This window comes from Erpetoichthys calabaricus, chromosome 2 (genome assembly GCF_900747795.2).
Source record: "Erpetoichthys calabaricus chromosome 2, fErpCal1.3, whole genome shotgun sequence".
In the NCBI taxonomy this organism is placed as follows: Eukaryota; Metazoa; Chordata; class Cladistia; order Polypteriformes; family Polypteridae; genus Erpetoichthys; species Erpetoichthys calabaricus.
In genome coordinates, this window is record NC_041395.2 from 169,851,368 (window position 1) to 169,877,600 (window position 26,233).

General features: G+C 38.2%; 1 protein-coding gene across 4 annotated transcripts in view; it reads left to right on the forward strand.

Annotated features, from left to right (window-relative positions):
* The window catches only part of gigyf2 (GRB10 interacting GYF protein 2), a 351,366-nt gene that overhangs the window by 277,708 nt on the left and 47,425 nt on the right, over positions 1 to 26,233 (forward strand). For all 4 annotated transcript variants that reach the window (XM_051923549.1, XM_051923550.1, XM_051923551.1 and 1 more), the window contains exons 17-19: positions 119 to 219; positions 6,326 to 6,426; positions 22,562 to 22,708. In XM_051923549.1, coding sequence (XP_051779509.1) covers positions 119 to 219; positions 6,326 to 6,426; positions 22,562 to 22,708 — 349 coding nt within the window. The remainder of the gene's footprint in view (positions 1 to 118; positions 220 to 6,325; positions 6,427 to 22,561; positions 22,709 to 26,233) is intronic.

Consider the following 26,233-nt stretch of genomic DNA (forward strand, 5'->3'; position numbering starts at 1 on the left):
TGTTCATAACACACAGAATGCAATACAATACTTTATGGATTAGTTTTGTGATTTAACAACCGATTTAATATTACTGTTATGGTTTGCAATTGAAATTGAAATTATTCTTGTTATATAGAACATCAGAACAAAACTTGGTTCCTCCTGTTACAAGATCTATGTCGGTGCCTGATGCAGGTTCCATCTGGGAATTACAAACACCATCCACCCAATCATCAGGTAATTAATTTTAGTTTTCTATGCTTTAGTAATATTTTATGAGCTATCTACAAAAAACTAACGTATTTTAAATAAAAAAAATATTTATTCCTGTTAAATTGTGTTTATAGTATCTTCTGTGATATTAGCTAAATAATGCAAAATTAGTTTAAAATTTAGTTTAAAATTAAATGTTATAAATAATTTTTGAAAGTCTAAGCCTGTAGAAACTGACAGAGTTTTTATTTAGTTTAAAGCAGCAATGTGTTATTCCACTACTTGTCTGTGTTTGCAAAAGTACAGTCACCCAACATTTTGGGGTGAGTTATTTTGTCAGTATTGGTATGAGTTAAAGATCAGTGCTTTATCCCTAACCTTACCATCAGTGGCTGTTTGGTTTTGTAAAGTATGGCAAGGCAAATGATCATTTAAGAGATATGTCATAATAAATTTCAGGTAACTTCTTTGTAGTCAGTTTTTTCAGGTAGCTGAAACTTGTTTCAGGATGTGTTAGTTTTTCTATATATTAACCTCCTTAGCGTTGCTTTTTTTTCCAGAAAAACATGTAAAAAGCATTGCATTTTTTTGGCATGTAAAATTTACATTTTTATTAAATCTCAAAACTATAGTAGTGATACAGATAATAATATTAATGATGAAAAATGTTATTATGAAAGGTACAAAAATTAAAATAACAGTTTAGTAATAGTAATAATAATACTACTAATGATACCAAAACAGTATATATTCTCAAAATGAGTCCTTTGTGTAGTAAATCTTAAAGCACGGTGAAAGACACACTCCAGCGTCACAGTTGTGACAATAATGGTGTGTTTCTTTTTCGGATTTTCTTTACAGATTTATCAGTTTTTGAACAACACACTGCATAGTTACAAGTTGGATTCTGTTTTGTTTTTGGGTTTTTTTTGTCTGTTGAAGTTATATAATCAATAAAATGTCTACCAATAAGACATTCTGGATTGAATCCTGATATCCTGGGTCTACCGTGTCTCTTTAGCGGTAGTGTGGTGGATGTGCAGCAATGATTTGTTCTACAAGCTGGCATGTAAAGTTTGCATGAGATACAGTTTCGCCAGCTTTTTGTTTGTATAACACGAATACATTCCAAATGCACTGTTCCACCAGATGATATACTTTCTTTTTGTAGTATTTCTTTTGTTGCCTCCGCATAATGGGATAGAAAGTCAATTCTTGATCTGTACGATCTATGCTGCCCATCGGGCTATTGTAAAGCACAAGGCTTCATAACCTGCTTGCTGCTTTTTGCTTTTACAGTGACTGTAGCTGCATTATGTGCAGTGCTAAGAAGACAAACATCTTTCTTGTCTTTCCATTTCAGCACAAGCACTTTACCCTTTTGTTAAGCTACTAGCACACCTCGTTGTAATTTAGTTGTGCCAAAGTCTTCAGGCATGCCAAGACAGTTGGGACACACTGTTCCATATGCGTCAATGTTTCTTTGCAGCAAGATGTCAAATAGCTCTGGCGAAGTATAAAAATTGTCCATGGTTACATGGTAACCTTGATCCAATAGAGCATCTATCGAAGTCAGCACCAAAGATGTAGCAACACTGTACTGATTACATTTCTGATCAAAGATTGTCCCTTTCCCCATCTGCAGAACTAAATTCCAAATGTCCCATTTTAGTGTCCCATTTTAGATTCACAAAGTTCATAAAACTTTATGCCAAATCTTGCTCTTTTTGATGTGATGTACTGTATCCATGACGGTCTGCCCTTGTAAACCATGAGACTTTCATTGATGCTAACATCATGGTCCATAATGTAAATGTTCCAAAATGTTTGTACAGTGGCCTGGTGTATCTCCCAAATTTTCTTTAGTTTGGGTTCTGGATGGGTATGCTCATCAAAGTCTTCATTATTGGTAAAGTGCAGTTATTTCATAATCAATGAAAACCTACACCTAGTCATAATTTCTGCAAAGAACGGTCTTGACAAACTTTTTTGTTCTTGGACTAGTACCATCATTGTAGTATCAATAAGTCGAAAAGGGCCCAGATATCATCACCAGTTACTGGTTCCCATATTTTTTGAATGGGAAAACTGCTTAGGTGTACGGTTATTTACCTAAAACTGTTCAGCATAACGATTCGTCTTGACAACAATTCTGTCAATCACGTTTGCCCATTGGGGACTGGGTGGTCTCGTGGCCTTGGAACCCCTGCATATTTTGTTTTTCTTCTCCAGTCCTCTGCATTTTTTTTCTGTCCTCCTGGACATTGAACCTTGTTTTATTCTTTGTTACTTTGTATTGCCTAATTTAATTTTTATATTTTTATTTTTTCATCTTGTAAAGCACTTTGAACTACATAATTTGTATGAAAATGTGCTATATCAATAAATGCTGTTGTTGTTGTCATCATCCAGAAATAACTTCACGTAAGTGAGTGGATCTTGGCCGTTATTGTCCACTTTTATTACTGGTTGCTCCACAAAATCAAAGCAAGGTGGTGCTGGTTTATTTGAAACAGGGTCAGCAGACATCCTGAAACGAGGGTCACTTTTGCATTCATCAATATCTTTTTCAGGCTCACTGTCCATTTCAGTTTCACCACCTTAGGATAGATTCACTTACCCATCACTGCTGATAAGTATCTCTTCAACATCTCATTCAACATCATTGCTTTTATCACTACAATGAGCGTGCTACACCTGGGCTGATGAAAAACTTTTCTTGCGAGACGTCATTATTACAGAGGGGTGTGAGGAGAAGACACACTGACACCTTTGCCTGTGTGATGCTCAGACATAACACTTACACAAGAACCGCCTATAATGTTACCCGAGTAATGCTCGTGACTTAAGCTGACAGCACTTTTACAGCCTGAGTGATTCTCAGTTCTAATGCTTACGCAAGACACATCTGTACAATATGTCTGAGTGACACTCAGGACTAATGCTTTTAGCAGGGTTTTCTCAGCCCAAGTAACACTCGGGTCTAACGCTAAGGAGGTTAAGATATGTATAATACCTTTAGAGAGTATTTATCTCATATAACTTTCTGTGCAATTTAGGATGCTTCAAATGCATAATTTAAAATGACAGGAACTTACATTTACATCTCAAAATGCATTTAAAATATTGGAAAATGTATGTAACATTAGTTTAGGATATCTTAAATGGTATTTTACATAACTTAAAATGTGCACAAAGTTATTTTAATATATCAGAGAATGCATTTAAAGTATCACTTCATTATTTGTTGTCACCTTCAAACTAATCTCCACCAGAAACATTTGTGCCACCTTTCCTGCCACTTTTCAGAAACAATGCTGAAGTCTTCAATTGTGATGAGACTAAGTTCTGTCCTTATATCTGAATGCTTTGAATGACGTGTTATCTCCATCTATTTTCTTCGTTTTCTTCTTTAGGAAAACATGATGAAATTTGACCCAATTTGATATCTCTCTTTTCAAATTCTCACACAATTTCTAGCAGTTAAAATTTTGATTATGAGTTTACAGTTTTGGAACAGGTTTTGCAGACACATGCGCATTTTTCAGCCAGAATCGCCTGACTTGATTCAAAGAGGTTTTTTAGTTTATCAGCAATTTCTTGAGTGGTTAATCATTGATCGTTTCAAATGTTTTCTTTAATCATGGTCATCCAGAACATAGGGCACCTTTGACTAATTCTCAGTCATCTTGGATAAGTTTTATCTATTCATAAATGACCGGCTTTACTCCAGCAGTCATTTTCAAATGCAGTCCTTTATATCTGTAGGATTTTTCTTCCACTTTTCTCCCAAATAGTGATGCACACAATCCCTCTATTCTGTCAGTTTTTTATTAAGATAGGCCCAAGAGGTACACCTACCTTTTAATATACTGGTATAAGATTTGGGGGGAGAGCCTGTTTTTTGTATAGGGTAAAATTTCTCCTTTGTACGCATTGTAGCAGGGCTCCCTACCTCTATATTGGCAACTGTAACAGACAAAGTCCTAGACCTTTCTGATTGTACCTTGTAAATTATATAGATATATAAAAACTAGTAAATGAAAACTAACAGCCTAAATACGCAAATGTGTGCATTGCAAATGCCATAAGTTTATTGTAGCGAACCGAATAAGTCAGATCACTTGTACAGCGTTGGATGAACTTGAATTTAAAGCCCCTATAAAAGGAAATATTCTTATTCACTTTCTTATGCAACTCAGACCTGAATGGATCATAATATATTTTATAGCCCTGTAAAAGGTTCTTAACAGCACCTCTCTTTTTTCAACAAAGTTAATAGTTACTTAACTTTACGTAAAATTAAAACATTAAACACCTGTATTGATTGACAACTGAATAGAATGTGAAAGTTAAGAAAGTTGTTTCCTTGTTTTCAAATAGTTTTGTCTCTAAGACCTGAACTGAGAGTTCTTAACTCCTTTACATCTACAGCTATAATTAAATTTGAAACAAAAGAAGTTCAGATTTCCCTACATTTTGACCTTGATGGTTTCTGTTAGCTGGAGTACTGTGTTTTATGAGCAAATTGAAAACCAAGTTAACCTTTGAACAGGTTTAGACAGAGTTTAAGAAGGCTTTTTAAACAAACATCAAGCTATTTTGTTTTCTCCACTTTGTCCCTACTTCAGTGTTGTGTGAGCTAAAGACTCCCTGGGAAGCATTAACCATGAAACAGAAAGCAGACAGACTTGGATGTGGTGCCAGTGCTTCTCAGGACACACTTGTGATAAACACAGGTGGATAGAGATGACAGTATCTTCTGTGATCCAGCACGTTTGTATTCATCATCACTGTTACAAAATTTTAACATTATACTTTAATTGAAATCAAAACTGTTAAAAATTTGCACGTGTTTTGTTTACCTCACAGCTGATTTTGTAAAACTATCTTTTCATTGTCTCCTACACAGTAAATACTAACAGATTACAAATGATGAAAAAGTATAACGTTGACAAAAACTTTTTTTTTTTTCTTGGATATTCCTGGTGGTATTTGTAAGGCTTCCATACTGTAAAATGCTTTTTTTTTTGTTTTGCTTTTAATCTAAATATTACGTTATTGTGGTTGAGTCATTTTACAGTAATAGGAGTGTCGGGCAGTGGGTGAATTCTTCAGAAATTGCTTTTTTATGTTTTATGTATGATGGGACAGTGTTTATACAGTTATTATTTTAATATATTCAGAAAGCAGGGAAATTCTTACTTGCATGAGCTGATTAACATGCAACATGACTCCACTCTTTGGTGTAGTGATTAGTGAGTATACCTTATCTCAGAACTTCTGTATTTTTTACCTAAAAAAATCTTAAGAGCATATTTGTCATTACCAATACCAGTTGAAACCAGAATAATGAATGTCTATCAGTAAGTATATCCATCCATTATCCAACCCGCTATATCCTAACACATGATCACGGGGGTCTGCTGGAGCCAATCCCAGCCAACACAGTGCGCAAGGCAGGAACAAATCCCAGGCAGGACGCCAGCCCACCACAGATCAATGAGTATAGGTTAATCAAAGTGTTGTGACCAGTTTTAACACTTTCCTGCAAATTAAGTACTAATTTCAAGCTTTGTACCAGTCATACTGTTAAATTTATGGTGGACTTTTTAACAAGGCCAGACACTTTAATCATTTGCTTGTTGACCTGTGTCCTGAATTAGTATTCTTACACCCTTGTTTCATTTTTGGCCTAGCTAATCTTTATGCTGAATTTGCACATTCCTCCTTTGTCTGCACTATTATTTTTTCTTTAATACTTATTTTCATATTTCATTAGGTCATAAAGATATAAGTTATTTGACTTGGGTGGAGGGGAGTTACATGAGACCATGTTGCGTGATGGATTGGTATTTCACACAAGCTTGGTTCTTGCCTAATTTTCTTTGCTACTGAGATAGACTGCTGTTCCCTGCAACCCTGTAATTGAAATAATAAATCATAAAGTGGTTAGGCACATTGCATAAAGACTGCAAAGTTATTTGAGATTCCATCAAAGAGTCTAATCATTCAGATAATATAGGATTACAGTTTTCAATTTATAGTTACTGCAAATTCAGTTTAAAGTGAAAGTTTTATGCATTGTCTAAATGAGGAATGTAACATTTTCTTACTGTTTTCCTTTTAGCTTGGGATGGCAGCAGTGTTTGGGATTTACCTATTGACTCCACAACTCCAACTTCTGCTCTAGAACAAATTAAGCAACTAGAAAAATTAAAGACTGCCAAGGTAGCATCATTCTGTTATATTTTCTAAGCATTTTAAGTAGTTTGACAATGTTGGACCTTATTTAAATATTTCTGTTATTCTGTAGTAATAAACCAGATGTTGTGTTTTAGGTTTACCTGTACCAGTAGTTCCAGTATCAGACATCGGGAGACCCCTGTGACTGTGGGCTTTTGTTCCAAACAGTTTCACAATCACTGAGCCAGTCACAGGTCAATTAAGAAAGTTTTCTTCCTTAATTGTATTCTAATATTGACAGTTAACAATGAGCAGAGTAGATATAGGCAAATGACTGCTCATGCTGGAAGACATCAGTTACTTCAGTATCAAATCCACTGGCATGGTAACTAGTAAAGAATGATTTAAATAACCAGAATACTTGAAAATGAAGAGATAAATTCTTAATAAAAATGATGGTCTTCAAAATTTTGTTAAAAAGGCATTACATTTTTTCCGTGCAATAAAAATACAGTTAATACTCTGTACATTGCAATAAATTCTGATGTAGAACATTTAATCATTCAGTGTCATTGGGACTTGTAACCATCCACTTTACCTGTTATTATTAGGATGCTATTAAAGGACAAAACTCCACAAATTTGTAAATTAATATGAGGTCTTGACTCTCTGTGGTCATAAAACATACCTGGGCATCATTCGTAAAGAGCAGGGTGTATCATGATGTTACAGGATACATTGCCCTTCATGGTCTAGTCATTCTGGCACCCTAATCATTCCCTGTCCCTAATTGGCTATCTCTCTCTCAACCCTTCTCCACCTAATAGCTCATGTACAGTGAGTGTACTGGTGCAAAAATGGCTGCACATTAGTGCTGGTTGAAGTGACTCCCCACTCACGATGAAAAGTACTTTAACTAGTGAGGAAAGCACTATTTAAATATAAATCAATTAATAGAAAAATGACAAAAGAGAGTTAAGAACTTAAAAGTATAGTAAAACTACAATTATTTCAGAATTTAATATGAATGTAAATCTCATACTTATGCTATTTTCCAAATGCAAAATAAGAAAAGAAGTAGAAAAACAGCCAATTTAAAGAGTGAGATCACTTAGAGGTTAAAGGACTCACTAATGATGAAATGAGTTTTAACAAAAGCTTACAGATGCTGGGATCCTCCAAGACTGGGAATGGAAATCACTGGACTGCTTTTATAAATAATTGGGCTCTATTACATGTCCAACATATAAATAAAATTATTTTTTTGTGACTCAGAAAATATCCTTATTGCCACATAGAGCTGCTATAAATGATGTTTTCTTGATATACCCTAAATAAACTATAGTTAATTGTAAATTATTTATACAACTTCTCTCATATGCTTGTTAAACCTAGCAGATTATGCTCTTTATATTTGTCATATTTAGATATCTCATTTACAGTATGGCAGCAAGTTTTTAATTTAACGTATACAAACTCCCATTAATAACAAAGGATGGTGAGTGTAGAACAGTGTTGCAAAAGTTTTCAGGCTCTTGATGATTCTTCGGATTTACTGAATAGTAAATCCTTCACTGAAATTTTGTCCTCATTGATATTTTTATTTCAAAAAAATTACTTTTTCAGTGAGGCATTGTTTAATGTTATAAAAAACAAAGAAGAAATAAACTATGCTGTTTGTACATAGTTGGAGTTTTGCAGCGGATCAATTATTGAGCAGAGGAGCCAAGTAATTTTGGTGTGGTGGAAGGGTCTATAGAGAAAAGTGAAGGAGTAAGATGTGAGAGTGAACCAGGAAAAAGATTATGAATGTCTGGGTGATCTGCAATTCACTTGTTATTGCACGTACATGAATGCACGTCAAATCCTGCCCGGTTGCCACCCTGAAACAACCATATATAAACTATGGTAGTCAGCCTCATACATATGTGTTCATGATGCTGCAAACTTAATTGTCTGGAAGAGCAGCCTGCCACCTGTCCCATCGACACACTACCACCTATATTTGCGGAGTCTTATGCTGCACTCTACAACTGAGCATGAACAAGTGCAATATTATAGTCTGTGCTCTAGGGGGTAGGATAAAAGTGCCAATATCTGAGCTTTTAGCATCAACCAGCAATCACTTGCCCCCATTTCATGAAATGATTACTGTTACAATGAATAGTATAGCCATATAAACATTGAGGGCTCAGCTTACCTACTAGCAGCCAATGTGTTCAGTGCCATCAGCATGAAGTCTGCCAGTACTACTTTGCCTCGAAATAAATTAATCATAGGTTGACCCACGCCACCGAGCCATGACATTTGTCAGTCTTGTCTTGGCATGACTGACTAACAACTTGTGAGTTAATAGAATGTCACTGCTTATGGTTAACAGAAGCAGCTTTATACTTGCTAGGTACCATTATTGCAACATGAATACAGTCAATTGCCCCAATTGCATTAGAATAAATGAACCTTGCAGCAAATTGCCTTTCTATATTGGCAAAAACATGTTATGTTTTATGTATATACATCTGCTCCATACAGAAACTGAATGTAGTGACTCGTCAATTGGCTAAAATATTCCTGACCTGTCAGCCAGTTCCCCAAGAAGCGACAGTAGGTAGCCTGTATAACACATAGCATTTGCCCTCTTAAAAAAATATTAGTCTACACATCGTACACTATGTTGCCAAAAATATTGAGACACGCCGAATTCAGGTGTTCCAATCACTTCCAAGGCCAGAGGTATATAAAATCAAGTACGTAGGCATGCAGACTGCTTCGACAGACATTTGTGAAAGAATAGGTCGCTCTCAGGAGCTCAGTGAATTCAAGCGTCGTACAGTGATAGGATGCCACCTGTGCAGTAAGTCTATTCATGTATCAGTACATTGACATGCAATTGGGAACAACAGCAACTCAGCCACGAAGTGGTAGGCCACGTAAAATCACAGAGCGGGGACAGGGCATGCTGAGGCACAGTGGGCAGAAGTGAACAACTTTATGCAGAGTCAATAACTACAGACCTCTAAACTTCATGAGGCCTCCAGATTAATTCAAGAACAGTGCATAGAGAGCTTCATGGAATGGATTTCCATGGCTAAGCAGCTGCATCCATGCCTTACATCACCAAGTGCAATGCAAAGTGTCGGATGCAGTGGTGTAAAGCATACCGCCACTGGACTCTAGAGCAGTGGAGACGTGCCCTGTGGAGTGACGAATCACTCTTTTCTGTCTGGCAATCCAATGAACGAGTCTGAGTTTGGTGGTTGCCAGGAGAACGGGACTTTCCTGACTACGTTGTGGCAAGTGTAAAGTTTGGTGGAGGGGAGATTATGGTGTGGGGTTGTTTTTCAGGGGTTGGGCTTTGTGGGAATAGTATGGGGATGGTCCCTTCCTGTTCCAACATAACTGTGCACCAGTGCACAAAGCAAGGTCTATAAAGAAATGGATGAGAGAGTTTGGTTTGGAGGAACTTGACTGGCCTGCACAGAGACCTGACCTCAACCCAGTAGAACACCTTTGGAATGAATTAGAGTGGAGTCTGCAAGCCAGGCCTTCTCATCCAACATCAGTGACTGACCTCACGAATGCTTTCCTGGAAGAATGGTTAAATATTCCCATAAACACACACCTAAATCTTGTGGAGAGCCTTCCCAGAAGAGTTGAAGCTGTTATAGCTGCAAAGGGTGGGCCGACTCCATATTAATGCCTATGTATTAAGAATGGGATGTCGTTAAAGTTTGCGTGTGTAAAAGCAGGCGTCCCAATACTTTTGGCAATATAGTACATGTGTGACTTATGAGATTTAATGTTTATCACTCTAAGTCTCGATGCATGCTCAATAATCCAGGTAAGGGAATCCTAGAAATTTGATTCTGTTCATCTGGACAAAGTTTTTAAGTGGGAGAAATATTTCGAGACTTATCCAAGTCTCTTCCTCAGTCTCAATTGACTGCAGGTTTCCCCAACCTTATAAACAGTACCTTTGCTTAATCACAGAGACTAGCACCATTGACAAAGGGCCAGTTGATCAGTGATATGCAAATTGTCCACTGATTAGTAGACGTGTGAACCATTCATAGAGGGTTGAGGAATGGCTGCAATCACAGCATTGTAAGATGGCGACAGATGTACCCTTAGGCCCCCTCCTCTGTTCAGAGATGGTCGTTCCTTTTTCACGTAAATGGCCTCCTTGATTCCTCTCTCAAACCAGCGCTCCTCCCTGTCCAGGATGTGCACCTCCATCTTTAAAGGAGTGACCACTATCCTGTAGATGTAAATAGACTGCGGAGTCCTGGCCTGACAAAGAAGCTCTTCTGTGTTGTGACATGCGCTTAGCCAGTGGCTGCTTGGTTTCCCCGATGTACAATTCACGGCACTCCTCCTGGCACTTAACTGCGTAAACTATGTTACTCTGTTTGTGCCGTGGGACCCGATCCTTGGGATGGACCAATCTTTGGCGTAGCGTGTTTTGGGGACACATACGGGATCACTAAGGGTTTTCGCTTAGGCAGTGGATGTCCTTCCTCTCTCATGATTTGCTTGGAGCATTCTTTAGGTGTCCTCCCTGCTTTGATCCCGTATGTGTCAGGAGTATCGGAACAGCTGAGGCGCATTTTCTCGAAACACCGGGTCTCAGTGGCTTTCAAACCCCAAAACACGCTACGCCAAAGATTGGTCCATCCCAAGGATCGGGTCCCATGGCACAAACAGAGTAACATAGTTTACGCAGTTAAGTGCCAGGAGGAGTGCCGTGAATTGTACATCGGGGAAACCAAGCAGCCACTGGCTAAGCGCATGTCACAACACAGAAGAGCTTCCTCGTCAGGCCAGGACTCCGCAGTCTATTTACATCTACAGGATAGTGGTCACTCCTTTAAAGATAGAGGTGCACATCCTGGACAGGGAGGAGCGCTGGTTTGAGAGAGGAATCAAGGAGGCCATTTACGTGAAAAAGGAACGACCATCTCTGAACAGAGGAGGGGGCCTAAGGGTACATCTGTCGCCATCTTACAATGCTGTGATTGCAGCCATTCCTCAACCCTCTATGAATGGTTCACACGTCTACTAATCAGTGGACAATTTGCATATCACTGATCAACTGGCCCTTTGTCAATGGTGCTAGTCTCTGTGATTAAGCAAAGGTACTGTTTATAAGGTTGGGGAAACCTGCAGTCAATTGAGACTGAGGAAGAGACTTGGATAAGTCTCGAAATATTTCTCCCACTTAAAAACTTTGTCCAGATGAACAGAATCAAATTTCTAGGATTTATCACTCTAACTTTCATTATCCTTTTCAAAGAAGTAAAGGAGCCATTTTAAAGCAAATGCTGGCACTTTGTTAGGAATTTTTGATTGGTTAATAATCCTGTCACCCAGGAGGACATAATAGTAATGTGGGATTTGAAAAAGAAATCTTAACTAGGTTAATTAATTACCAGTTTTGCCTTTGGCAATAGTATTGATTAATCAGATAATTCGGTAAGGCTCCTACTTTATTTACGATACCTTCCTCTGTTGTAGGAGGCAGGTCTCCGGTCATTAGACTTCTATCAAGGTAACTGAAGCACATACGTTTTAATAAACAAACTAATACTATTTATTAATAAACACAGAGATAACAGAAATATGACAACTGCATTTATACATATTATAAGACTGAACGCAGACAGACTAGACAGACAAACATATATTCTGGCTGTTTGCTGGTATTTAAAGTTGCACTTTATCTTGGCACAGAGTTTTATGATACCAAGTCTTGATGTATAGTGTCCATTGTTGTGTGGAGTTGATGCTGCTGCTGTTGTTGTTCTGGGTTCAAAGGGAAAATTCTTCATGCATCAAAGTGCATTGTTTCTCTTTGCTAGGTGATCCTTGTCAGTGCTGTGCTGCTGCTGCTGCTTCTTTAGCTTGCTTTCTTCTCTCTTTTGCCACCTCATAGGGAAAAAGGCTTACTCATTCTGGCCAAAGAGTTTAGACGCTGAAGTTCCCTTCTTGAGGTCATGGCTTCTTGGCCTCGCCAGACTACTGTACACAGCCTTGACTTGACAGACTGGGTCTCAGCTTCAGTTTCGCAAAGAGAGAGTTTCGCCTTTTCACTCCCTTTGGAGATGGCAGCTTATAACTTCTTAGGTTTCAGAAGGTTATGTTGCATAATCTGAATCCTAGAGAGGATGCCCCAAGAGAATCCCCGGGAAGTTCAGTGAGTGTCCAGTTAATATCCCAGAGAGAGAGCTTCTTTGGGATGATGCAGAGAGTTTTAAAGGAAGGTTAAGCTTCCTCCTGATTAGATTTAACACTAGAATTACCAGAGTCTACGAAAAAACTCGTAGATCCGGCCCACCTTAAAACCGTTCTCACCTCTCTTTTGTCTTCTAAATGTGCCGATTAAGAGGAGCAGCGAGCAGCCGGCTATTCCATCCCCCACCGTCGCAGAACGTTCACTAAGTTTTCCCAGCTCATGGCTTGTTTGTTTATCTGGGAGTGACTGAACTGCTGGAGTTTTAGAATAGAAATAATAGATCGCTATTTGGAATACTTGCATTTCATGCGTGTTCCGTTTCTACAGTAATCTGTGTAAACACATTGCTAAAGCAGAAACTTTTTCATATTTCAGTAATAAATGTTACAAAATGTAGAATGTGTAAAGCCCGAGTTCCTAAGATCAAATAAACACTTCCACAAAAGCTTCACACACCATATAACAGTTTCCGCGCCGTAGCGCGCTAAGATTTGCTTCTCAGACCGAGTAGCTTTTCTTTGCCTCACAAACATGAGTTCAGTTCCCCGCTGGGGATAAAGTGTTACTTCTTTTTTTTTCTTTTTAACCTCAAACGGACATAAAATTTGTAAATTGGTATGCACTGTCAGTTAATGAGATCGTTATATTTTCATGTGGGATGCTCCTTTTAAAATATTTTTTTAACAATTGAGACTGCAATTAACATGAACAACTGTCCTTATAACTTTTTTTTTTCAAGATCCATAACACACAGACAGACAGAGCACTGCGTAATACAGAGACAGACAGGCAGAAATATACAAACAAACAGAGAAGGCACACGTACTGAAAGAAAAAGCACTGAATAACCTCACCCGCTCTAACATCACCCCTCCCCTTGATCTGGCTCTCTAAGTAACAGCGCAAGTACGGACGCAAACCAAGTGTGATCAAGAGTACTGGTTCGATCCCCACGCACTCTTATATTTGCCGTTTTCAGTAGTAAGCTGCTCTTTTTGTTAATATTATACAGTACACACATGCACTTGATTTGTGTCTGTACTTGCGCTGTTACTTAGAGAGTCAGATCGGGGGGAGGGGTGATGTTAGAGCGGGTGAGGTTATTCAGTGCTTTTTCTTTCAGTACGTGTGCCTTCCCTGTTTGTTTGTATATCTCTGCCTGTCTGTCTCTGTATTACGCAGTGCTCTGTCTGTCTGTGTGTTATGGATCTTGAAAAAAATAAGTTATAAGGACGGTTTGCTGACTTGGAGCACCACTGCCTTACTGTGCCACAGAGACGCGAGTTCGATTCCCAGCTTTGAAGAAAGTGTTTTTTTTTTCCTCAAACGGACATTGAATTTATAAATTGGTATGCACTGTAAATCGTTAACTTTAAAATGTCAATCGCGGTTATTTCTGTTGATTAATTCATGCTTTTTTACTTAGAGTCAGAACAGGAGCTTTTTCAGCTTATTCAGCTTCTGATCTGACTCAAACAGCGCCAGTATAACTTCACACCCAACCTGACGCTGTTCGTTTTCAAATAATATTGCATTACTTCGATGATGTTTTCTGATTGGTACTATTCGCGTCATAAAATGATTTCTTCAAAACGTCACATATATTTGTCTCTTTCTTTTTTTAAAATGTAGCACTCAGCAACTGGCCACCTGCATGTGACCTGCATAGCACAGAATGGAAATCAGCAGTTCTTAGCATTCCACCATGCAAGCTGTCATATCAACCGCCTACTGTAACTTGCTTTCTTTTTTCTTCGGTTATAGTCTTGAATAAAAGTGCACTTGTTTTGTTATACTTTTACATCAACATATGTTCCTGTGTTTGAGCTACATGGGCATGCTCAAAAAATACACGTATACAGTAATGCCACGAAAAGTGCATGCAGACACTTCAGTTCGCAAGCATTGGTACGACAATGCAGTCACAAGTACACTGCAGGGCTTTAGCGCGTCTTTATGTGAAAACAGCATCAGATGGGGAGTATCTGATGATTGCATATAGCGCTGAAGTTACTGCTCTTTACTATGCTTTCCTCTGCATGTCCTGGAGTACAAAAGAAACAGCATACAGCAACATGTGGGGACTGGCAATATTGGGGGAAAAAAACACGCGGTCGTATGTATCGTGATACACTGCAGAACTATAGAGCGTCTTTATGTGAAAACAGCAGTGTCAGGTGGGGGGCGGTAGGGATGGATCCTGAACGCGACTGAGACAATGAAAAGTGAATTTTAAAAAAATAAAGCTAACCTTTACAAATATCATAAATTACACCAGCTGTTACAGACTGAAATCAAATGTATCTTTTTATTCTAAAATAGTGAAAATAAGAACACTTCTTAAATGGGAGTTGTGCAGGATCGAACTCATGATCTTCTGATTCCCAGTCAGCGACTGATAGTGTTACGCCACGGAAACAGCGATAGTTAATTCATATCAATGTCTCACACTAAGGCGGGTTTTTTTGGCGGTGGCTTTTTTTTGTACCTTTTGTGAAAGTGTTTCTTTGATATTTGGACTTCAGGCTTCATACATTATATAGTTTATGCCTACATTTTGTCAATTGCTACTAGAATATATAACACGTTTCTGTTTTAACAATGTGTTTACACAGATTACTGTAGAAATGCAACACATATGAAATGCGTGTGTTTCAAATAACAATCTTATTATTTCTACTCTAAAACTCCACTTCACTCCCAGGTAATCAATCAAGGCAAGAGCTGGGAAAAGCCTGTTTACGTTCTAAGTCATTGGGGGGATGGAATAGCCAGCTGCTGGCAGCATGTCTTTATCAGTACATTTAGATGACAAAAGACGCTGGCGGAGAGGTGAGAAAGGTTTTAAGAAGCGATTTAAGGTGGGCCGGATCTACGAGTTTTTTCGTAGGCTCTGGTAATTCTAGTGTTAAGTCACTTTCAGTAACAGTGTCTTCTAATAGGTGGGTTCTTCTGGCCATCTTTTTTGACATCATTTTAATTATTGTTCTTTGTTCTTGCTTGAGTCCATTTTACACCTTTTGCCTTAAGTGGTCTGCAGTGGTGCATCTGGAGAAATGTCAGTTCTCCTGTGATTTTCACCTTTGTTATCAGATGAAGTCAAGGCAGATCCTCGTACAGGCTGGAGTTCAGTGCAAGTGGAGGTGATTTGCAGCTGGATTCCTGCATCCTGCTGAAATCTGCTTTCTCACCAGGCTGGGTGTGCCTTTAGATATACTAAACATTGTTAAATCACTCTGGCATTCACATACTCAACCCGGTAAGTCGATTTTTTTTTTCCCCACACACTGCTAGAATCGTAGCAGCCACCTAACCCTCACCAGATTCCTTTTCTTCCAACAACAGTCCACTGGTTATATTGGAGGAGAGCAGAGTATCCTAACCTTTGAGTTTTCTGCCACTTGAGAGCGTCAGCAGTGTTTTTTTTACTAGCGAATCACGCTGAGATAGCGACTCAACTGTTGCGTGTTTGGCTTTTTCATACTATAAAAGTTGCAGTGTTTCCAGAATTCCTCTCATTATCTAGTCTATGTGTGAAGATCTGCTGTATGTTGGGTTCTTCAGAAGAGCAGTATTTAACTTATCCAACTGTTTTTGAAGCGTTAAATACATTTTCTCTGCAAACTTTATCAATGGTTAGAATTAGGAGAGTGGACTTCCAATAAACACAGTGTAAGTAGTAATTAACAGTGATTATACCTAAGTGCACTGTGCTATTGTGACATTCTTTTGAGTTAATAAAGCTATTGTAATAATCATAACCTGCATGTCTTTTAATTATGAACAACCGTAAACCTACTTTTGCCCACCCCTGTATATTTAATATAGCAACAGCCACCCTAGCACTGACCCCTGAAGGACACCACTCTTAGCTTCACCCAATTTTGATAAGTTCCCTCACACCATAACCCTCAGCTTCCTGTGTTTTAACCAATCCTGTACCCATCTATACACTACACCTTGAACTCCTACTTCTTTTTGTTTAATGCCCAACCTCTCATGTGGTACTTTATCTAATGCTTTTTGAAAGTCAAGATAAATAATATCATATGCACCACTTCTTATCGTATCCTTTTATTGCTTCCTCATAGAATTCCAGCATGTTAGTAAAATACGACCTTCCTCATCTGAACCTATGCTGACTGTTCAGTAAAACTCCTGTTCTTGGTATGTGTTGCTCAATCTTTTCCTTAATAATTTCTTCCATTAGTTTGCCTGTGATACACGTTAAGCTTACTAGGACCTGCCCAATCGCCCTTTTATATAACAGGATAGTATTCGTCATTTTCCAGTCCTTCAGAATTTCCCAAATTCTCAATGATGTTCTTAAAATATGCATCAAGGTTTTATATATGTACTCATCAACCTAAATCACTCAAGGATAAAAGTATCTAGTACTGGTGATTTGTTTGATTTTTAACCTGTTTAATCTAAACAGTACTTTGCCCTTTACAATTTCCAAATCACTCAGTACCTCCTTAGTAGTCCCTGTTACCACAAGGAGGTTATCCACTTTCTAAAATATGGAGATTTCAAAAATATACAAGTTTAGAGCATTCACTCCTTCACTGTCTGTGAGTTTTAATTCTCCTTTACTGTTCCTGATACATTTCAGCTCCTCTTTGATTGTTCATTTAGTACTAAAATACTGAAAGAAACTCTTTGGGTCATCTTTTGCCTTATCTGTAATATTCCTCTCTAACTGTCCTCCTTAAAGGTTTTCCTCATACTTTCATATGCCCTATGCCCTATACTGTATACAGATGGTTTATACTTGTTTCTTTTTCAACTCCTTATTAACTCACTGCAGCGTTCTTTTAAATTTCCTAATTCCAAATTTTCTGATGTACCTGTTCAGCATTTCATGTAAAAATTTGTAAACATGTTCTATTGCTCCTTGATTGTTTCTACATTTAAAAGCTTATTCCAGTTTATCACAATGAGCCTTTGTCGCATCTGTTCAAAATTTGCCCTATGAAGTTAAACATAACAGTTTTAGTCTTTATATCTGTGCTCTTCCAAAATAATGAGAATTTTATTATATCACTTGACAATAGTGGTTCAGTCACTTCTACACCCTCAATCCTGTCCTGGTTATTAAATACTAAATCTAGACCGGCTTCCCCCAGTGTTGGTAATTTAACATATTGTGTTTTAAAACAGTTGCTAAGTATGTCTAAAAATTCCTGCTTTTTGTCCTCCACCTTGGTTTAAACAATCCTCAGCTCACCTTCTCCTATGACTTCCAAACACATTTGTGCCCCTCTAGTTCAACCTGTTGTGGTCCCATTGCTTCCAATTGGAGCCTCAATGCTGTATAAACCGATACCCTTATATCCTTCACTAAGATTTGAGCCATGTGTTAAGCCTTCTAATCTCCTCCATCTTACCTAGACTGACATGTGGCTCAGAAGCAAACTTTATCAGTTCAGCTCTTAAGCCTGGCAGCTAACTCATCAAATTTGTATTGCAGAACTAGCATGCATCTCATGCAGGTATAGCTTTCAAGAAGGACTGACTCCTCCAAGGGACCTTCCGAAAAAGTCTTAACATACAACAGGACTTGCATTGCACTGGCTTCATTATAAAAATTTGCTTTTGGATTACTAAACTGCTTTACTCCTATTAATTAAATTTAATTGTCTTAAGTTATTAAAATTATTAAATTAATACCAGATTAAAGAACTACTGCGTCAGACAACACGGTGGCATTGTACAAGAAGGGTTAGAGCAGACTGTACTTGCAAAGGAGACTAAGGTCTTTTGATGTGTGCAGCAAGCTGCTGGAAATGTTTTACCAGTCCATAGTAGCCAGTGTGGTGTTCTACACTGCATTCTCCTGGGGAAGCAACCTGAGCACAAAACAAGCACAATGCCTGAACAAACCTACCAAGAAAGCCTGCTCCATCACATGGTGAACCATGGACGCACTGGAAAAGAGGTTGATGACAAATTTGGATGCTGCCATTAAAAATCATCTCCATCCTCTTTAGTAGGTGCTTTCTTGGAGCACTTTTGCCACAGACTCATTGTACTGTGGTAATTTTATGCTTCCACCCAATGTACTCGCCAAGTTTTTTTTTTTATTATTATTATTTATTTAGCGATTGGTTGGATGTATGGTGGCGTGTAAAAGTATTCAATCCACTTGAAAGGCATCGTACCTTTCTGCATGACAAGAGATTTTTACACATATCTCTCCACTCAGTATTTTTAATGTGAGCTCTTATGCTGTATCAGTACATTTCCAAAGTCAAAATAAACCATTTTCAGTAGATTATTTAACTGAAGAACAAAAACTAACACCTAACTAAATGAGTGTTATATGGAGCTATATTCAATTATGCCTTAACTTTATTCCCACTAAGATATCTGTTCGTTGCTGCGACTCCGGTTTTCTACTTATTTTCCAAATGCTTCTCCAAACACCTCCGCTACTTTTGCTCGAGTACAGGCAAAAGAAAGGCAAAAAAAAAAAATATATATATATCTTCAGGGGTAAAAAGGTTAAAAAGTTCCACATGGCTCCGTTGTGGCAACCAGAAACCAAAAGTTATTAGGAACAAAATTTGTATTTTAATTAAATGTCACACACAACACTCGGCACTTTCACTTGCATGGATGATATCTGTATGTCAGTCTCTGTCTCCAATCACTGGGTGTCTGGGTGTCTCCTCCTCCTGAGGTTGAGTGGTATACCACCTGGTGTTAGGTCTTCTCGTGCTCTTGATGGTCATATTGTCAGAATTGACTTTGTGGCTGTGGGTTTAGGAAATAAATGGATGTTTAAAAATAACTGCATAAAGCCTATTCTTTCTTTTTAGATTTTTAAATTATACCTTTTTATCTCTGCTATTTGGCTGTATTTCTTTTATTCATTCATCCGTAGTATCAATAACTCATGACCACAATGTGCTAAAGTTCTCCTACAATTTGGTCATGAAGGCAAAAGGTTTGGAATTCTAATATGTTAAAGCACATATTTGTGGAAATAAAATGTGACATTTTTATTTTGTCTCATTCATTGTTCCATTTTAAATTCAGTTTGGTAGTGAATCCATAAAAAAATTAATCATCGTAATACTTATGGATGACACTGTAACTGAATAAAAAAGTGATAATATTTAGCTATGCCAAATGAGTCTTGTTAGATACAGTGGCCATTAAAAACCAATATGCTTCACAGTGAGATTGCTGAAACGTTTGAGCAAACATTTTTCTGGATTTCTAAGAGTCATGTTAGAAGTAGCTACCAAAATTTCAGTTGAATGTAGCATTAGCAATTTATTAACACTAGAATTACCAGAGCCTACAAGAAAACTCGTAAATCCGGCCCACCTTAAATCCGTTCACACCTCTCCGTCAGCATCTTTTGTCCTGTAAAAGTGCCAATTAAGACAAGCAGCAAGTAGCCTGCTATTTCATCCCCCACCGTCGCAGAATGTGCACAGTGTTCTCCCAGCTCATGCCTTGATTGATTATCTGGGAGTGTAGTGCTGGAGTTTTAGAGTGAAAATAATAGATCGTTATTTGGAACACATGCATTTCATGTGTGTTCTGTTTCTACAGTAATCTGTGTAAACACATTGTTAAAACAGAAACATTTTCATATTTTAATTATAAATGTTACAGAATGTTATAGAATGTGTGAAGCCTGATTTCCAAAGATCAAATAAACAGTTTCACAAAAGGTTCAAGGACGATACAACATGGCATAGCAGTAAGATTTGCTGACTTGCAATCAAGAGTCCCCGGTTCAATCCCGACTGACTCCTATATTTGCCATTTTCAGTAGTGAGCTGCTCTTATTCTTATATATTATACAGTACACACACACAGGTTTGTGTCTGTAACAACCGCTGTACATTTATAGGACTTGTAAAAGTTACCTTTTTTTTCCACTTTTATTCTTCTCAGTCACGACCATGATGCATACTAATGCCCCCACTCAGGGATCCGACGCTGTTACTTTTTATCTGAAACTGGGAGTAACTGTAGATGTGAGTGGTGTTTTGAGGCAGTGGAACTGGACATTCTCTGATCTGGAGGGATAAAAGACATAGGTATATATGATATTTGGAATAACTCATTTTATGACCTGTATAGTACATTTCGGAAAACATTGTGGCACGGATGCAACATTATTCATATTATTCATATTCATTCACATAACATCTTGCAGTAGTAATCAGTGACCGCGTGTTTTTTTTTTTTTTTTTCCCCCCCGATCTTGCCAGTCCCCACATGTTGCTGTATGGTGCTGTTTCTTTTGTAATCCAGTACATGCAGAGGAAAGAATAGTACAGAGGTCAGTTCAGCGCTACATGCAATCATCAGATTCAAATGTTAACAGTTTACACACACGCAATTGCCGTCCTTCCTACATTTACGACATGTGTAACCTGTTGCAATGCGCACACTTCTCTCTGTGCTGTGGTTTCTATTACACACCTGAAAGAAAGAGACAACAGGTACACACATCATAAATGTAGGAAGGACGGTTCTTGCAGCACGGAGAAAAAAAGAAAGAGACAAATATATGGACATTGGGTATAAATTTATGGTACTTGTAAAAGTTAGCTTTTTTCAGTTTTATTCTCTCAGTCACGACCACGCTCTAAATACCAACCCCCCCCCTAAAAACGGCCTCTCCTGATCTGACTCTGAGTAACAGCGCCAGCATAAATTCACACCCGATCGAACAGCGATTCTTCAAAATGTCACTGATGGGCGTTAGTATGCATCATGGTGAAAAAAAAACGGTAACTTTTACAAGTCCTATAAATGTACAGCGGTTGTTGCAGACACAAACCAAATGTATGTGTGTCCTGTATAATATTAACAATAAGAGCAGCTCACTACTGAAAACGGCAAATATAGGAGTCAGTCGGGATTGAACCAGGAACTCTCATTTACAAGTCAGCAAATCTTACCGCTACACCACGGAAGCTGTTGTATCGTCCTTGAACCTTTTGTGAAACTGTTTATTTGATCTTTGGACTTCAGGCTTCACACATTCTATAGTTTATGCCTACATTTTGTAACATTTATTATTAAAATATGAAAAAGTTTCTGTTTTAACAATGTGTTTACACAGATTACTGTAGAAACGGAACACACATGAAATGCATGTGTTCCAAATAACGATCTATTATTTCCACTCTAAAACTCCAGCACTAAACTCCCAGATAATCAATCAAGGCATGAGCTGGGAGAACATTGTGCACGTCCTGCGACGGTGGGGGATGGAGTAGCAGGCTGTTTGTCTTAATTGGCACATTCACAGGACAGAAGACGCTGACGGACAGGTGTGAGCAGATTTAAGGTGGGCCGGATTTACGAGTTTTCTCGTAGGCTCTGGTAATTCTAGTGTTAAATCTTTGTGAAAATGCTTTTTTTTTGTATTAGTTATTTGTTAAAGTTTGGCTTTGGTTGTCTTGTGCTTTTCTTGTTGAAAGTTAAACTGTTTATTTTAATTGCATTAGTATAATTATAGTGAAACAGCAGTCTATTTCATAACAACCCTAATGATGAGTAGGACACGTTGAATTCACTCTGCCTGGAGTTTGGCAAACCATCTGCATAATATGCTGTATCGATTGTTGTATCCAAAAATGTTACCTGAGCTGTAAGGCAGCAGTGCTAACCACTGTGCCACTGTGCCTCACTAAGATAACATTAATAGAATTTAAACAAAGCTACTCGTAAATGCTGCAAAAAACATTTTGACAATTTTTGAAGATCAGCACTAATCAACACCTGTCATAGTAGTATTCAGTGCTGCATGAACTTGTGAACTTCATCTGCTCTAGCAAATATGTTTAACTGTACCATTGATTTTATTTTTTAAGACAATCACTGCATATGAAGCAGAGCTACTGCAAATTCTGTACAATTTAAATATAATTAAATCTGTTTTCTTAAATTCTGTGTTTCTCTTTCATACAGCTGGATCAAGAAAGAAGAGATGCTGAGCTTAGAGCAAAAAGAGACGAAGAAGAGAGGGAAAGAAAGCGACAAGATGAAGTACTAAGGAGGCAACAGGAAGAAGAGAGGAGGTCTAGAGAGGAGGAAGAACTAGCACGGCGTAAACAAGTAAGCAGAAGAGTTTAGGCTGCTTGGTAATTTTTTTTTTTTTCTTTTCATATAATGTACTAGCCGTCCCCTGCGGCTACACCTGTGTAGTAGTGACAAACTTTAAAGATCAATAACCAAACAGGTATCACTTGCTATGTGGAGGCAAGGTACACTGCAAAACAAAGAGGTAGAGCAACTTGGATGCAAGCTGGCGTGTAAGTGAGGCGGGCCCTGCCCAGCTCCCCCCTCCTGACGTCACACTTCCCCCTCCCCTCAGCCAGCAGCCTCTGTCTCAGATTAGCACGAATATATCACTCCTGGAAAATCAACCAGAATGTTCAAGCAAATTATAGAAAAAAAAACAGATCTAAATCTGTTAAGTAGTTCTATCGTGAAAAGCGGACATACAAACACACAGACGGGCGTTGAATTTTTTATAGAGAGAGAGAGAGAGAGAGTGTGTGTCCAGCTGCAAATGATACTTGATTCTGTGAGTAAGTAGGTGTAAACTCAGCATTGTACTATAATAAATATTTTTTTATTTACTTTTTTAAATTACAATAAATAAATTATAGGTTAGTCAGACCTAAGTGCTGTATTTTATTCAATAAATTCTATATCTATTACATTACATATTTAGAGAAGAAAAAAAATAATAATGTATAATATGAGGTAATGATTCATAGATTCTGTGACATCCTAAAGTTTAGCATGAGATCAGCATGCTTAAAAAGTTAAGGGCAACAATGAAAAATGACAAATTAAAGCAAGTTTTAGATGCTTTTGAAATTGTTCTGTTTACTTTTCACTTTTAGTAGGACATCCTAGGAAATTAAAGACTGCAAAATGGTGGCGGGGTAAAACATAATTAGGCAGCATAGTATGGTAGCCTGTAGAATGACGTTGGAGATCAAGAAGAGAAGTGGAGTGAGGGGAGAACCAAGGATCAAATGGAAGACCATCAGGTGGAGTTCAGGGAGCAAGACAGACAGACAGACAATGGGTGGAAGTGAAGAGTTACCAGATAGCTGGGCTATTACAGCAGACGTGGTAAGGGAGATGGCTAGAAGAAGATAAAGGAGGAAAAAGAAATCTTGTGGTGGAATGAAATAGTACAAGAGAGTATATAGAGGAAGAGGTTGGTGAAGAAGTGATCAGAGAGATGAAGAAAGTAGACAGGAGTACAAGGAGATAAGGTGTGAGGTGAAGAGAGAGGATTCGAAGTCTAAAGATAGGACATATAATAAGTTATATGAGAGGTTGGAACTCTTAAGGAGGGAGAAAAGGACCTGTACCAATTGGCTAGGCAGAGGGACCGAGCTGGGAAAGATGAGCAGCAGGTTAGGGTGATAAAGGATAATGATGGAAGTCACAAGTAGACTGCAGAGTTTCCTGTGTTTAATCAATATAGGCATGCTGAGACAAAGTACATACGAGGGGGGGACCCAAAAATAACCGGAAATATTTTTAAAACGTGTTTAATTTTCTATACAAACTACAATTAGTCTCCTTCAAAGTACTCTCCATTGGCGGAAATACACTTATCTAATCGTTTGTTCCATTGTTCGAAACATTTTTTAAATTCGTCTGAAGTAATGCCCATTAATGCTCTGGTCGTTTCTTGTTTTACCACTTCGACGTCAGCAAAACGCCTTCCTTTCAAGTCTTTTTTCATCCGAGGGAACAAAAACAAATCACACGGAGCTAAATCCGGTGAGTAGGGTGGGTGGTTCAGGGTTGTCATACCGTTTCTTGCCAAAAATTGGCGAATGCTGAGAGCAGTGTGAGATGGAGCATTGTCATGATGAAAGAACCAATCGCCCAACTCCCACAACTCAGGGCGTTTCCTTCTCACACTGTTGCACAACCTACTTTTACAAAAAAATTCACTGAACACAAGCACAACCTTCCAGACTGATGGCACTTGGCAGACTGACTTGTGAGGAGTGTAACTAGATCACCCTAGTGGCCCAACCACGTACTACAAGTACCAACCTAACAACAACAAAATTCCGGTTATTTTTGGGTCCCCCCTCGTATGCAATGCCACTACTTACTTAGGAAATTATGAAAAGTGCAACCGCAGCTTCCAGCTGCAGCTATAGACACTTCAGTATGCAAGCAACTCTCCATGCTTCGTAACTGATCTTTTATGCTGGAAGATAAGTATGTAAATATAGGTAAACAACATTCAATGTGGCATTTATATAAGTAACATATAAATGTTTTTCATATAAAGACCATCAAGAAACATAATCGCAAACAGAACTTTGCATGATACCTTGGAAAGCTCTGTAAGCCGTGCTGTTTGGTTGAAAGACCTGCATGTAGCAGATTCACTGGTAGGATGACGCCCAACCTGTTTCTGCATCCATATGGTGCCATACTTCGCTTTTACGGCTGGTGTAGTTGCGTTGTTCTTATGTGTGAGTGGATATTTCTTGCGGGGAAAGCTTCTGTTCTCTTTCTCCGATGTAGAAACCTCATCCTCATTAGAGTTCACCTCTGTTATAGCACTCTTTATTTGTAAACAGCAGTGTCAGATCAGGGGGAGTGTGAAAGTGACTGAGAGAATAAAACTGAATTAAAAAAACAAAACGCTAATCTTTACAAGTACTATAAATTTACACCAACTGTTACAGATTCAAATCAAATGTATGTTATCTTATATATAAACATCTATGCATGGAAGTGTGCGTGTCTGTCCGGCCCGGAAGTGAGAGGTGAAGTCAGGGTAAGGGTCTTCACCTCCGAGGAAACAGAAACTCGCTTAGCTGCTAATAACACAAACGGGGCCAGCACGTCAGTAAAACGAAACCTCCAAACAAGGACAAAGTCGCCTAGCCGCTAACATCAGAAAAACAGTATCCCTTTTACTTTTCCTCTCACCGCTAATACAGAAGCGAGGGGAGCATGTCAGCAAAACAAAATCTCCTAGGAGAGAGACTCCCACAGTAGTTCCTTTCAGTTACCTGACCTTTACTAGATCTCTACATTTCAGTTTTTTTTCTGATGATTTCTGTAGTTTCTAGGACCCCAGGCATTTTACAGCACGGGCTTACACAGCTAATTCTATAATAATAACAATAAGAGCAGCATACTACTTCAAAACGGTAAATCTAGGAAGCACCTGGAATCGAACCTGCAACCTCTAGAGTATGGTTATATTATACTTGTACCTTTTGTGAAAGTGTTTATTTGATATTTGGGCTTCAGTCTTCACACATTATACACTTTATGTCAAAATTTTGTCATTAGTACTATAACATGAAATGCATGTGTTCCAAGTAACAATGTATTATTTACCCAATACAACTCCAGGCGCCTCACACCAAGATAAACAGACTTGAGCTGCTGCAGTGGGGAGATGGGAATGCTCGCTGCTTGTACTGATCGACACATTTGCAAAACAAAAGATGTTAATGAAGAGGTGTGAAGAAATTTAAGGTGGCCCGGTGTTGTGGTGTGAAATTTTGCTTATAAGTTGATAAGTATTTTGTATGTCTTTATTGGTAACTTGTAAAACAAATGTCTATCATTGAT